This window comes from Coptis chinensis, chromosome 8 (assembly GCF_015680905.1).
Source record: "Coptis chinensis isolate HL-2020 chromosome 8, ASM1568090v1, whole genome shotgun sequence".
In the NCBI taxonomy this organism is placed as follows: Eukaryota; Viridiplantae; Streptophyta; class Magnoliopsida; order Ranunculales; family Ranunculaceae; genus Coptis; species Coptis chinensis.
The window spans coordinates 43,222,990-43,239,430 of record NC_141463.1 but is presented as its reverse complement, the minus strand read 5'-3'; the positions used below and the strand labels follow the sequence as shown (position 1 = coordinate 43,239,430).

At 39.2% G+C, this 16,441-nt stretch overlaps 1 protein-coding gene across 1 annotated transcript; it reads left to right on the top strand.

The window, feature by feature from the left end:
• Window positions 1-416: 416 nt before the first annotated feature.
• Window positions 417-1,367, top strand: LOC147481535 (uncharacterized). Its single transcript, XM_086578969.1, has one exon. The coding sequence runs from the start codon at window positions 417-419 to the stop codon at window positions 1,365-1,367; it is 951 nt and encodes a 316-aa protein (XP_086435095.1).
• The last annotated feature ends 15,074 nt before the right edge of the window (window positions 1,368-16,441 follow it).

Sequence of the window (16,441 nt, the reverse complement as noted above, 5' to 3'; positions counted from 1 at the left end):
AACATTGTATAGCAAATGGCAAAGGTACTAGTTTACGGCATGATCCATGGTGCTCGGGGGCCTCTATACATGAATAACCAAGCTAGAAGCTTGTTAGGCAACATCATCCCGAGGAGGATCACGAAGGTTTCTACAGTTTTAAGAGAGGGAGATGGTCTAGTCAGACGTTGATATGGGAGGGTGAGGTAAAGGAGTGGATTCTAGGAACCGAGATAAACTCCTACATCGATGAGGATCGGTGACATGGACCCCAAGCAAGAGACAGAAATTTCTCTACATCCTCGGCCTACTCATCTTGAAAAAAAAGTGAGAAGTAAGGTAAAATGGTTTAAGATTGTGTGGGGAAATATTGATCGAAGCACTCCTTTACCACTTGGCAGCTGTTTTCGGGTACACTCCTAACTCAGAATAGGTTGATGGCCAAGAGGGTGATAGCGCAATCAAAGTGCTGCTTGTGTGGGTGTCACGAAGAAAGTTCAGCACACCTCTTCTTTGATTGTCCGTTCTCGAAGCTGGTCTGGCAGAATTTCAAGATAGCCATGGGACTGCCAGAGATGGTGCGAGCATCGCATATTGAATGGTATTACTTGATGAGGCTTTGCAGAGCAAATACCTTAGCTTCTAAAGTGATAAGAGCCTTTACCTGTGCGGCAGTCCAAACCATTTGGAATGAGCGAAACTGGAGGCTGAAGAAAGACAGATTTCGGTCAGCTGATGTTGTGAGCCAGAAAGTCTTGAGCAGCATGAAGATCTATATGGGTAAAACACTGGAGCAGGTAAAAGAGGAGAAGGCTGCAAAAGTGCTGCTAGCGAAACTGGGAATAGGAGTTACTCTAAAGCAAAGAGATGAGGTATGGGTAAAATGGAGTAAACCACCTGATGGGTTAGTAGTGCTGAATTCAGATGGATCGGTACAAAAGGAAAGGGCCAGCTATGGTGGAGCGGTAAAGGATTGGAATGGAGATGCTCTAATGGCGTATAATGGCAGCTCAACGAGAATGTCGGGTTTTGTACCAAGAGTTATTGGGAGTTCGAAAGGGCTAGAAGGTGCGGCACATATGAGGATTAGCGGGAATTCAAGTGCGGTCCGGATTCTCCGAGAGCGATCGCGGATTTTGGCGAAGGAGGAAGAGGTGCCATGGCACCGCCGGAACATAGCCTGCTCATATATGTTTGAGATTTTGAAGTTCGAGATGCTCACTTTTAAGCATGTTTTTCGCGAGGGTAACCGAGTCGCAGATTATCTATCTAAGCTAAGTAGGAACTTTTGTAATGAGTGTGTGTATTTTATACCACCGCTGGATCTCAAACTTAATGATTTGATCTTGGCGGATAAGGTAGGGAAAATGTATCTGCGAGTTTCATAGTCCCATATATAAAGATTGGGGAGTCCAAAAAACCCCTAGTTATTTCAAAAAAAAAAATTATACACTATTCGAAAATGTAATAACGAAATGAGATGTAGAATGACCTGATTACAAGTCACTAATCATTTTTAGTGTAATCTTCACTTACCATAAGCCAATGTCATCGGACAATTAGCCTAAACAGAAGTCTTATGCAATGAGTGGGGAAAAGGGGGCCGTGGGGGAGCCCCCTTTAATAAAAACACGTAAAGAGATGCTCCAATAAAGTGATGCAAACAATATTTATTCCTCAAGAATACTGATGTAAGGGTTCATAGTTATATATTTGCATGGATCATTAAAAGAAATGAAAATAAACTTCCAAGTTATAGCAGACTATCAAGTACCTCTAATGCTCTCTGTAGTTATTCTAATACTGCAGTTGTGATGCCAAAATAACTGTAACGATGATCCAAAAGTAGCATCCTCTATGTTGAACACTTTTATATGTTTTTCTCTGGGCTTAAACATAGGAAGTAATAAGCAGTTTCCTTTCAATCCAGGATTGTCACCAAACAAGAACACTGAATCTCCCAAGTTTTTTACCTGAATTCACTGTTTTTCCTTTTCATCCAATCTAAAAACTCGGCTCTGAACTCGAAAGAGCTGACAGTCGATCAGATATAAATCCCCATTGGACTCAAGTAAACGTTGCTCCCAGCTCTCCTCAACAACAAAATTGAATATTACAGTCATATCCAAAGTATGAGGATCAAAAGTGCAAACTCTCCTAGTGTTATCAGCTGCATAAAATTGGTCTTTGTAAAGTATCACGTCTTTAAATCTACATCTCTCTTTATCATCGAGTACTGTCCACCTCTCATCACCAGATCGAAAACAAACCAACTTATTCCAAGAATAGAATCCCACTAGTACAAGATTATTCATGGTTTCACTTGAAGACAACGTAACCTTTCGTATATTACAGTTTTCATTGGTACCAATGGCAAGAAGATAATATTCTTTATAGAAGCCACCGATTTTGTAGTCTAGTAAGTTCAACCCCTTGGAAATTGTCTGGGTATAGGTTTGATCACGATGTTTGAGAGTGGGTCAATGACATCAATTACATTTCTGAATTTGGCATGGACATCAACTCGAACTAACAATAGTTTGGAAGATGATTCAGATTGGGGTTGTTGGGGTCGAATAGTATAGACGGTGTTCTCCAAAAGTTTGCCAAAACCAGTTAAGGAATTAAGGAGTTGTGGAAGAGGAAGCACGACAGGACTTGTTAGAAAGGGAGTTGGAAGAGGAACTGAAGATCTCCATGAGTTGCAAACAGCGCGAAATTGGATAGTTTGAAGATGGGTTTGAATACAATCTTTAGCTATTTTGGCTAATATGTCTATGGGTAATTCAGACCAGTCATGCCCTAGCAATGCTCATCTCACTAATATGTTGGGGAAAACGATATATCCCCAGTAAGATAAGATAGTTTGCACTTGCACAATCTACTACTTCAATAAAAAATCTAATATTTCACTACAACCAACAACCAACTAAACTTCCTAAGCAAAACAACTATTACAAACATTAATAATAAAGCAAAGAAAGTAAAGCATACCACACAAGATGCACCATGGTTCGGCCAATGATGCCTACTTCCACAAGAGCTAATTTTTTTATAAGTGTGGGAAGAAAGATTATAATCACTCTTTTCAAGTCTTTCCAAACTTATTAGATCACTCTTCTCTACTTACAAGCTTTTTCTCTTTGCAAGGGTTTCCTCTCAATTTTGGTTGCTCACAAAATTAGGTTTCTATTCAAGACTTAGTTTTCCAAAATCCGAAAACTTTTCTATTTTATATTGGGTTGAAATATCAGTGTAAAAACATGTTCTCGATATTCTGGTATTAAGAGGCATGAGCGCGGGCGCGCTCTTGGCAAGGCCAATTCGAGCGCGTGCGCACCCTTTTATATTTCCAGTTTTTCCCAACTTCCAGTAGACATATTTCGTGAGAGCCTGAAAAAAAATCATCTTCTTTTTCAAGGCAAGGGAGCGGGCGCGCCTTGGGAAAAACCAATTTGAGCGCGCGTGCACTCTGACTTCTTCACATGAATAGTACTTGTTTATGTCTCCTGGTAAGGGACTCACACCCAACAATCTCCCCCTCCCGAGCCATGAGGGGGGTACTCCAAACATTCCTGAATCAACAAGAGGAGTGTACTACTATTCCGACGGTAGCACAACAAACATCAAACTTATAAACTTTGGTCATCATATCCGACCCGTTCTTGTCGGTATGGATCTTCTCAATGCACAATTGCTTGTCTTCAAGAACTTTTCTAATCCAATGATAACCCACATGTATGTGTTTGGATCTATAATGAAAACTCAGATTCTTGCTCAAATGGATGGCGCTCTGACTGTCACATAGAACTACAAGTTGTTTCTGCTTTATCCCTAGTTCATCGAAGAACCTCTTCATCCATAGCATCTCTTTCCAACACTCAGTGGATGCAATATACTCGGCTTCTGTAGTGGAGAGGGCAACATATTTTTGCAACTTAGATTGCCAAGAAATTGCTCCCCTTGAAAAAGTAAACAGATAACCGGAGGTGAACTTCATAAAGTCAACATCACCTACCATGTCTACATCTGTTTAGCCTTCAAGTAAGGTCTTACTCCCACCAAAACACAAACACGCTTTGGAAGTGCCCTTGAGATATCTCAATATCCACTTAACACCTTCCCAATGCTCTTTACCCGGATTTGACAGAAAACGACTCACAACACTAATGAAAAAGGCAATATCCAATCTTGTACACACCATTGCATATATCAAGCTGCCCACTGCGGATGCATAAGGAATCTTTTCCATTTGACTCTACTCATGCTCACTCTTTGGACACATATCTTTGGTCATGTAGAATTGGCCACCAAGCGGACAACTGACTGGCTTCGTTTGATCCATGTTAAATCTCTTCAACACCTTCTCAATGTACCTTTCTTGAGAAAGCCACAACTTCCCACTCTTTCTGTCACGAGTGATCCACATCCTAAGTATCTGTTTTGCTTGACCTAAATACTTCATTTCAAAGGACTTACTCAGGTCTTTCTTCATCTTGGATATCTTGTTGATGTTCTGGCCAATTATCAACATATCATCCACATACAACAAGAGCACTATGAAATTCTCATCTGGAAATTTTTGAACAAACGCACAATGATCAGAAGCATACTTCTTGTATCCATAGTTCACCATAAAGACTCAAACTTTATGTACCATTGTCTCGGTGCCTGCTTCAACCCATACAAACTCTTTTTTAGCTTGCATACCAAGTGCTCCTTGCCTTTTTTAGCTGGCTAGTCCATGTAGACATCTTCTTCAAGATCTCCATGAAGAAAAGTTATCTTGACATCTAGTTGCTCAACCTCTAGGTTCTTCCTTGTCGGTCAGACCTAATGCCAACTTGATATAAGTCATCTTAACTACAGGAGAGAAAATTTTATCAAAGTCAATACCTTTCCTTTGACCGAATTCCTTCACAACAAGACGAGCTTTGTGCCTTTGATGTGGATTATTCTCCTCATACTTGACTTCGAAGATCCACTTATTCTTGAGAACTTTTCTTCCTTTCAGTTTCTCAACTAAGTCATAAGTGTGATTCTTATACAAAGAACCCATCTCATCTTGCATGGCCTTCAACCACTTTTTCTTGTCTGTACCTTCAAGATCCTCTTGATAGTACATAGGTTCTCCACTATCAGATAGTAAAATATACATATGTGGTGGACACCTTGTTGAAGCTTGTCTTTCTCTCTCGGATCTCCTTACCCCATCTTCTTGTGGCTCAAAAGGATGTACTTCTGCTTGCTCAGGTGGTGGTTCATGCACTTCATTTGCATCTTCTATATCAATAATTTCTATCCCATCATTAGTAATAGGATCATCATCATGAGCTTTAAGCCAATGGTTCTCTACATTCTCAATGCCTTCTACACGTTGCACAATAGGAACTTCTGGTTTTAAATAAACAAGATCATTATTGAAAGCTTCTATCTTCTCACCATTCTCAAAGTCTACTATTGTTTGGTCTTCCAAAAACACAACATCTCGACTTCGGATTACCTTATTGTTAATCGGATCATAAAGTTTATAGCCAAATTTCTCATCCACATAACCCAGAAAAATGCACTGCTTGGCTTTGTCATCATGTTTGGATCTCTCATCCTTGGGAATATGAACAAATGTCTTGCACCCAAATACCCTCTAGTATCCATAATCAACATCTCTCCCTGACCATACTCTCTCTGGATAATCATTATTCAGAGGCTTCGAAGGTGATAGGTTGATCACATGTACGGCTGTGTGCATTGCTTATACCCAGTAACTTCTAGGTAACTTAGAGTCAGACAACATGCATCTCATCCTCTACAATGGTACGGTTCATTCTCTTGGCAATACCATTGTATGTGCTACGGTGTCTTCGGAACGGTCTGCTCATGACGAATCTTATGACTCTTATAATACTCTTTAAACGGTCCAATATACTCTCCCCCATTATCTGAGCGAATGCACTTCAAAGGCTTCTCTGTCTCTCTTTCCACCATGCTATGAAAATTCTTGAACACACCAAGAACTTCATTCTTGGTCTTCAGACTATATGCCATATCTTTCTTGACGCATCATTAATGAAATTCAAGAAGTATAAAGCTCCCCCATAGGACTTTACTTTCATAGGACCACATAAATCTGTGTGTACTAGCTCAAGGACATTCTCCTTTCGGTGAGAAGGGAATCTTTGGGAAGACACCCTGTGTTATTTTCCAACCAAACAATGAGTACATCTATTTAAATGTGTACCTTTGATGTTTGGCAAGGCCTTTTGCTTGGCAAGAACTTCCATGCCTTTTTCTCCCATATGACACAATCTCTTACACAAACTAGCTTGTGTCTTGTAAAGTGAGCAAGTTTTCTTCTCTTTGGTTACTACAATGGAACCTCTACTCAGTTTCCATACCCCATTATCAAATGAGTTTTGAAAGCCATTATCATCTAACTTCCCAGTGTAAATTAGGCTTAGCCGAATGTCAGAGACATGTCTTACATCCTTGAGTGTTAAGGTGTAGCTGACATTAGTTTCTACATGAACATCCCCAATGCCTACAATCTTAGAGACTTCACTGTTAGCCATTTTTACCTCACCAAATGCACCGCTGTTGTAGGTAGGGAAAAAACTCATGTGCGGTGTGACGTGATATGACGCTCCAGTATCTACCACCCACTCTGTATCCTTTCTTGAGGTACTCACAAAACACTCACCATAATCTGACATAATTTCGTCTACTAGCTAATGCGGTAGTATCTCAGCCTATGCTTCCATTCCTCTTTACCATGTCTTCATATACATAGTTATTCTTCTTATCCCTCTTCAGTGTTCTACACTCATACCTGAAGTGACCCTTGGTGGCACAATAGTAACATTGTGTCTCTGCCTTAGGAGTTCTAGGTTCACCCCTAGATTTGCTTCTGTCATCACCTTTAAATGAGATGGTTTTCTTCTCTTACCTCTCCCCCACTTCTTTGTGACAAGGATATCTGAGTGAGAGGAGCTGCTTCGTGAGCCCCTTCTTGTCTCCTCATTCAACAATGCCCCAATAGCCATCTCCATGGAAATGATTCCATCCTTAGCGGCTTCGCAAAGAGAAACTGCTCAAGTCTCCCAATTGTCGGGTAGAGAGTTTAATAGTAAGAAAGCCTCAACTTCGTCACCCATATAAATCTTCATCAAGTGAAACCGATTGATGGTATTTTGTACTTTATTAAGATGTTTAGACATTAAAGAACTTTCTTTGTACCTCGTGTTAGCAAACTTCTTAATGAGTAGTACCTTGTTTCCGGCCGACTTCCTCTTATATAAAGGTCTTTGAGTTTCTTCCACAAGCCAAAAATGGTAGCCTCTTGGGATACATGGTAGAAGACACTATCGTCAATCTATTTTCGAATGTACCCAATTGCTTTTATGTCAAGCTTGCTCCACTCAGCCGCGACTATTGTATCTAGTTTTACTCCTCTATTCTCAATGGGTTGTGCCAAGTCCTTGCAATAAAGCAAGTCTTCCATATTGGCTTTCCAAATAGTATAGTTACCTCTATTCAGACTAGTCATATGAGTGTTTATAGAATGGTCCATCTTAACAGGCTATTTCAACTCAAACCTCCTCTCAGAAATTTTATCAAACACCTTCCGAGCAAGATTTGGATAACAATCCTTTGTAATTAATCTAACCACGGCTTTGATACCACTTGTTGGAGGAAACTATACAAACCGATCCCCACTAAGATAGCTTGCACTTGGACAATCTACTACTCTAATAAAAAATCTAATCTTTCACTACAACCAACAACCAACTCAACTTCCTAAACAATCAACAACTATCACAAACAGTAATAATAAAGCAAAGAAAGTCAAGCATACCATAACACAAGATGTAACGTGGTTCGGCTAATGATGCTTACTTCCACAAGAGCTAATCTTTTTATAAGTGTGGGAAGGAAGATTACAATCACTCCTCTCAAGTTTCTCTCAAACTTACTAGATCACTCTTATCTCCTTACAAGCTTTTTCACTTTGTAAGGGTTTCCTCTCAATTTTGGTTTCTCACAAAATTTGGTTTCTATTCAAGACTTGGTTTCCAAAACCCGAAAACCCTTTTATTTATATTGGGGTGAAATATCAGTGTAAAAACACGTTCTCGATATTCTGGCAAAATATCAAAACCTGGTATTAATAGGCATGAGCTCGGGCACGCTCTTGGCAAGGCCAATTATATTTCCAGTTTTTCCCAACTTCCAGTAGACATGTTTCGTGAGAGCCTGAAAAAAAAAAACTATCTTCTTTGTCACGGCAAGGGTGCGTGCGCGCCTTGGGAAAGGCCAATCTGAGCGCACGCTCGCTCTGACTTCTTCACACAAACAATACCTGTTTATGGCTCATGGTGAGGGACTCACACCCAACAACTAATGGTACTAATAAGATGTAGAACAAAAAGAAGATTAAGGGTTTAGTGTTTTATAGTAACCTGGATTAAGTGGTTCAGTACTTCATTCTTTCTTTTGTTCCGTCTATATACATTTTTCGTTTCATTCCCTACTCTCTTTTCTAACATGTTAGATTTTTATTAGTATTTCAGTACCTATCACAAGAAAATACACAAAATCTTAGACACACACAAAGAGCGTAATGAAGAAGGGAGTGAGTACCTAGTACCCTAGTAGCAGCAGATAGGTGGTCAAAAGGAAGGTGGAGAGCAAGGATGATAGGACAAGACAATGTTTCTGGGACTAGTCTCAGAAAGATGTGCACGACTGTGTAGTATCTTTAGCCGTTTGTGTTGTCTGATAGTTCTAAGCATAGTACAAAGTATCGTGCCAGAGCAATATATCGGATGGGCTAATTTTTTATATTTTTTGTATGTATAATGTCTAAAGGGTTGGTAAGATGAGATTTGGAATTATTGAAATAATGGCAATTTGACATAAATATTGATATATCTTGGAAAATGTCAATTAGATATAAGCTCAAGTCATAAACTCATAATGACTAGCCTTTAGAGAATAAAACAGCTGGTCACATGCCCAAAAATGTAGTGGGCTCCTAATTTTGAGTCCAGTTTTTAGAGCAAGTCCAATGGAGAGCTGCTGAATTGGGCTGCTAAAAGTGCCACATAGGTTTTTTAGCTTGCCCAGCCAAAATTTGGCTCCCCAAAATAAAAAAAAAAAAAAACAATCCAATCGCGTTGTCTATTTTGAAGTACTAAATGATACGGACGACATATTTTTTGCCATCTGTCCATTATTTTTTGAAATTTTTTTGGACGGACGGCACAGTTTCTGCCATCCGTCGAAATTTAACACACGGACGGCAGAAACTATGTTGTCCGTCTCCCGAACTTATTATAGCAGCTGCTAGCGAAGGTCTTAACTTTGGCTGGGTTTTTGACTCCTTCCAAATTTAAGACCCTTTTAGCAACCTCATTGGAATGACATTTTTGTGGTTGGGGTGCTATATTTGCCTTTAGCAGTCCATATAGCCCCCCATTGAACTTGCTCTTCGTGAATTCGTGACTTTCCACCATCCTAATGGGTAAGCACAAAGTCTTCTATCTTCATCTTGTTCTACTCTTACTCTACAAAATTTTCAGATCTATGTTTTACTAGAGCTACATAGAGTTGATTTTACCTCTACAAATTTTGGCTTTACTTTCAATTCATCTTCAAAGTTCAAAGACATAGTAGATCGATTAGTTGAATTGACATCACCATTTGGGGAAAGCTTTGGCACTACCTATTTGTTCTTTGAAATTTGTTGAGTAGAAGAAGTGGTAGAGATAACCCCATATTGCTCAAGTAAGTTTCAATTGAAAAAACATGGTATATTGGCAAATTGAATTTATCCAAAATATCGCGATTTTTTCCTGTATTAATCTAGTAAGATGAGTTACCCTTACCAGGAATGAATCGCTAATATTTCGATATTGGTTCTATGAAAAACCGGCACATTTCGCGATATTTTGTGGCATTTTGTACTATGGTTCTAAGTAAGGGTGTGGATGGTACCCATTTAACCGGAACAGTAGAAAAAAACATGGTTCCGATTTTTAGGAACCGTTTAAAAATGGGTACTAAAAAAACCGGACCATATAGAACCAGAATTGAATGGTTTTTTAAATAAAAAAAACCGACCAGAACCAGAACCGAACATTATCTTACTTTTAATATAAAAAATATCAAAATAAAAAAATATTCAAAACGTTCATTTATATATGGGTTAGTTAGACTTACCCCATTACTAGTTGCAATTAGTGTTACCCCCCCCCAATTGCAAGATCCAATGGTTACGAGATAAATTTTTTTTTTTCAGATGAAGAAATCTGATCGTTGGATCACTCAAATGGGGTATCACTAATATTTTTTGAAACGGGGTAACACTAATTGCAACTAGTAATGGGGGGTAAGTCTAACTAACCCTTTATATATTACTAAATTTTATTTATTAGTGTAATATGTAGTTTTCGTAGTATTTAATGTTATAAATAATATAAAAATAAAGCTTACAACCTTAAATATATTGTTTTATTTAGCTTATTATTGAATGACATAATTATTTATATCAATATTTAAAAAAGCGACTCGTTCGTGCGATATTTTTGTGTTTTTAGTACACAATTTTTAATAAAATCAATAAAAACATGTGTGTAAATAGTGAATATCTTAAAAACCGAAATGAAGAACCAGAACCGAGAATACCAGCTAGAAACCGATGGTTATGGGTATGGTTCTACAATTTTAAGAACCACAAAGAACCATAACCAGAACCGAAATTGTAAAATTAAATGGTTTTTGGTTTTTACAACACTAAGAACCGGACCAGAACTGGACCGTTGACACCCCTAGTTCTGAGTCTGAATTTGTTCACTATCAATTATGCTGGTAGATTCCACCAGCACTCTCACTGCCTCCACGTGTTAAGTCAACATCTGGTATTTTTATTAAAAGTATTTAATAATTAATATTTACCAAAAAGGAAATATCAACAGTGGCCAAGTTGTTAACCTGTTCATAACCTTCATGATCGACTTCTCAAGTTCTCAAGATGTGAATGTTATTCTTAAAGGTGCAGTGGCTTCATCTGTCATATTCCTTAGTGCCTCCACTGACCACTAGAGCTCTACACTAACTTGTGAACCCTTATGTTCACAAGCTTACATGGCAACCTGGCCGGTTCAGACAACTTCAAGGTTTAGATGATCTCGACATGTCAGGGTCGTGCTAACAACTAGACCCTATGTCACATTCAAGGCTAATGGAGAATTCTATTTTGTTGTTACTGAACACTGTCATAAGTCATAACAAGGCTCTATTGACAACTATAACCGCTCAAACACCAGCTCACAAATCAGCTAGCTTTCAAGAACTTGTAATTGAATCAACTAACAATAAACATGATAAAAGCACAAAAACTTTGATGTCAAGATGTTTCATTCATTTTGATTTGGAAACGAAGCATCGGGCACTGGATACCCTTGTAGAATTTATGAAAGAGGGTGAGAAGAATGTTTAGTCCGTGTTAAATCTGCTTTAGTCAATTAGTCCACAATTTCTCTTCAGCGGTTGTCGATGTCTAATAGAGACAGCCCGCTCAATTGTGGGGAAGAAGATGGAATGGACATTTCCTTTTGAGTAAACTTTTCTAATTAAATAATTTTAATTATTAATTAGAGAATAATGAGAGTGCTTTAATAACCAGCTGTTGACTTAACACGTGGAGCAGTGATAGTGTTGGTGGAATCTACCAGCATAATTGCTGGTGAACAAATTTGGATAGCTAATTTTCTCATACAAGAAATTAGGCCCAAGGCCCAATTTCATTTCAAAACAACTCTGCAGTATAGGATATGGTTTTTTTATAATCACTCACAAACCCAATTTTTAAATTTTAATTACTTTTAAAGATAAAATAAGTTGGCCCGATCTTCTTTCTTTTATTTAAATCCCACTTTTACCTTTCGTTGTTTTATAACCCAGTAACCCCAATAATCTTCTTTCCATCCAAATTCATCAAACCCCAATAACCTTTACTTTCACACCCTCTCTCCATTTCCTTCATTTTTCACTAGTGGTTCTCCACAAACGCAATCTCAAGTCCCAAGATCTCCGTGACCCAAAAGCCATAAACCAAGCTTTACAAACCGGAGGTTCAATTTCAACAGTGAAGAAATTTGATGGTGGTTCAAACGTACAATAAAACCACAACTAGCTGTGACCTCGAGGAAATTAGAAGAAGCGGCTAAACCGCATCACTAGACTGAGTTTCTACAGAAGTCAGACAAGCGATATAGAAAGCAAAGTTGGGTAAGAAAATGAGTTAGGTTAAGTTGGCAAAACAGATTAATGAGAAGCCTCAAGTTGTTCAAGAATATGAAAGTGGGGAAAGTTGTTCTTAATCAAAATGTTTTAGGAAAAGTGGAAAAAGTATTTGGTGTTAAGTTTAGGGGGAAAATTGGTGGTAATTGATTTTGTACTTTTAGGTAGTGGTGGTTCTTGAATCATGTTGATCTTTGTGTTGGAGTTATCCCTCACATGAGGAGAAAAGGAAGTTCAATTTGCGTGAAGAAGGCTGAGCGCGTGCACGCTCAGTTTGGTCTTGCTCAAGGCGCACACACACCTATGCCGTGAACAACTTCTAGTGTTTTTAGGGCGCGCGCACTCGACTTTGGCCTTGCCCAAGGCGCACCCGCGCCCATGCCTAATTTAGTTAGAATTTCTATTTTTGTGAAACCGCGAGTTTGCAATATAAGATTTGGGTTTTTGGCAAAACCTAATATAGAGAAAACAGAACCAACATGAACCAAGGCAACACAAGAGAGAGAAAACCCAATCTTGAAAGCAATCAAGATTGAGAGATAAACTAGACAAGCCTGTAAAGAGAGAGGAGTGATCTAGTAAGGTGAGAGACTGAAAGGAGTGATTGTAATCTTCCTTCCCACTTTATAAAATGATTAACTCTTGTGGAAGTAGGCACCATTGGCCGAACCACGGTATATCTTTGTATTGTGGTATGCGTTTTACTTCTTTACATTATTATCTGTTGTTAATAGTTGTTTAGAGAGTTGTGCATGTTAGGTTGGTTGTAGTTGATATTTAGAATTTGTTTGGAGTTGAAGTGAGTTCAAATACAAGTTATCTGTGTAGTGGGGATCGATTGGTATCGGTATTAACCCCAACAAGTGGTATCAGAGCCAGGTTAGATTAACCTAGGGTGTTATCCAAATCTTGGTCGGAAGGTATTTGACAAAATTTCTGAGAGAAGATTTGAGTTTAAATAACTTATAGAGATGGACCATTCCGTGAACACTCACATGATGAGTCTAAATAGGAAGAACTACACCATTTGGAAAGTCAAGATGGAAGACTTGCTTTACTGCAAGGACTTGGCACAACCTATTGAGAATGGAGGAGAAAAACTGGAATCAGTTGTTGCGGCTGAGTGGAGCAAGCTTGACAGAAAAGCAATTAGGTACATTCGACAGTGGATTGATGACAGTGCTTTCACCATGTATCCTAAGAGACTACATCTTTTGGCTTGTGGAAGAAACTCAAAGACCTCTATGAGAGGAAGTCGAGCGGAAACAAAGTGCTGCTCGTTAAGAAGTTTGCCAACACGAAGTACCAAGAAGGTTCTTCAATGTCTGAACATCTTAATGAAGTACAGAATACCATCAATCAGTTGCATTTGATGAAGATTAATATGGGAGACGAAGTTGAGGCTTTGTTTCTATTAGGCTCTCTACCCGAAAGTTGGGAGACGTTAGCAGTTTCTCTACACGGATAAGCAAAGGATGGAATCATTTCCATGGAGATGGCTACCGCGTCTTTGTTAAATGAGGAGACTACAAGGAGTTCAAGAAGCATCTCCTCTCACACAAAGATCCTTGTCAAAGAGAAACGGGGGAGAGGTAGAAGTAGAAAACCATCTCATTCGAGAGGTGATGACATAAGCAAATCTAGGGGTGAAGCTAGAACTCCTAAGGCAGAGAGGCAATGTTACTACTGTGCCACCAAGGATCACTTCATATATGAGTGTAGAACACTGAAGAGGGATGAGAAGAATAACTGTGTACATGAAGACATGATAAAAGGAATGGAAACTCAGGCAGAGATATTACCACACTAGTCGATGATGGTCTAGTGGGAATTATGTCAGATTGTGGTGAGTGTTGTCTTCGTACCTCATGCCAGGATACAGAGTAGGTGATAGATACAGGAGCATCCTATCACGTCACACCGCACAGGGGATTCTTCACTACCTACAGCTGTGGTGAATATGGTGAAGTAAATATGGGTAACAGTGGAGTCTTGAAGATTGCAGGCATTGGGGATGTTCACATAGAAACCAATGTCAGATACACCTTGACACTCAAGGATGTAAGACAAGTCCCTGACATTCGGCTAAGCCTAATTTCTGTTGGAAAGTTAGATGATGATGGCTTTGTAAACTCGTTTGGCAACGAGGTATAGAAATTGAGCAGAGGTTCCATTGTAGCAGCCAAAGGGAAGAAAACTTGCTCTATTTACAAAACACAAGGTAGTTTGTGTAAAAGCGAATAAAATCGCGAGAAAGAAGAAGCTTTCCTCAAACTATGGCACAAAAGATTGTGCCATATGAGAGAAAAAGGCATGGAAGTTCTTGCCAAGCAAAAGGCCTTGCCGGACATCAAAGGTACACATTTAAATAGATGTACTCACGGTTTGGTAGGAAAACAACACGGGGTGTCTTTCCAAAGATTCCGTCTCACGAGAAAAGACGATTGTCCTTGAACTAGTGCACCGCATTTATGTGGTCCTATAAAAAATAAGGTCCCACGGAGAGCTTTTTATACCGTGACCTTCATTGATGATGCATCTAGAAAGGTATGGGCATATAGTCTGAAGACCAAGGATGAAGTACTTGGCGTGTTTGAGAAATTCCATAGCATGATGGAAAGAGAGACAAGGAAGCTTTTGAAGTGTATTCACTCAGATAGTGGGAGTGAGTACATTGGGCCATTTGAAGAGTATTGCCAGAGTCATGGGATTCATCATGAGCAAACCGTTCCCAAAACTCCGCAACAAAATGGTATAACCGAGAGGATGAATCGTACTATTGTAGAGAGGATGAGATGCATGTTGTCTCACTCTAAGCTACCTAGGATCTACTGGGTAGAAGCAATGCGCACAGCTGTACATGTGATCAACCTATCACCGTCAAAGCCTCTAAATAGTGATTATCCAAAGATAGTATGGTCAAGAAGAGATATTGATTATGGATACTTGAGGGTATTTGGGTACAGGGCATTTGTGCATATTCCGAAGGATGAGAGATCCAAGCTTGATGATAAAGCCAAAGAGTGCATTTTTTTGGGTTATGGTGATGAGAAGTTTGGCTACAAACTATATGATCCGATTAACAAGAAGGTAATCCGAAGTCGAGATGTTGTGTTCTTGGAAGACCAAACCATAGCAGATTTCAAGGAGGGTGAGAAGCTACAAGCTTTCACCAATGATCTTGTTGATTCAAATCCAGAAGTTCCTACTGTGGAACGTGTAGAAGGCATTTAGAATGCAGAGAACCATGGGTTTGAAGCTCATGATGATGATCCTATTGCTCATGATGGGATAGAACCTATTAATATAGAAGATGCAGATGAAGTGCATGAACCACCACCTAAGCAAGCAGAAGTGCATCGTCCTGAGCCACAAGCAAATGGGGTAAGGAAGTCAGACAAAGAGAGACAAGCTTCAATTAGGTATCCACCACATATGTATGTTTTACTATCTGATGGTGGAGAACCTACGTACTATGAAGATGCTCTTGAAGGTACAGACAAAGAGAAGTGATTGAAAACCATGCATGATGAGATGGATTCTTTGCATAAGAATCACACTTATAAGTTAGTTGAGAAACCGAAAAGAAGAAAAATTCTCAAGAATAAGTGGATCTACAAAGTCAAGCATGAGGAGAATAATCCACACCCAATGCACAAATCTCGCCTTGTTGTGAAGGGATTTGGTCAAAGGAAAGGTATCTACTTTGATGAGATTTTCTCTCCTGTAGTGAAGATGACTTCTATCAGGGTGGTATTGGGAATGACCGCAAGTATGAACCTGGAGGTTGAGCAGCTAGATGTTAAGACAACTTTTCTTCATGGAGACCTTGAAGAAGATGTCTATATGGACTAGCCAGAGGGGTTTGAGGTCAAAGGCAAGGAGCACCTAGTATGCATGCTGATAAAGGGCTTGTATGTGTTGAAGCAGGCACCGAGACAGTGGTACATAAAGTTTGATTCCTTTATGGCGAAGCAAGGATACAAGAAGTCTGCTTCCGATCATTATGTGTTTGTTTAGAGATTTTCAGACGGGGATTTCATAGTGCTCTTGTTATATGTGGATGATATGTTGATAGTTAGCCCAAACATCAACATGATATCTAAGCTGAAGAAAGATTTGAGTAAGTCCTTTGAGATGAAGGATTTGGGTCAAGCAAAGT

Bases quoted from the DNA above. Each gene is read 5' to 3' on its own strand.
- LOC147481535 (XM_086578969.1), top strand. From the start codon at position 417: ATGGCCAAGAGGGTGATAGCGCAATCAAAGTGCTGCTTGTGTGGGTGT.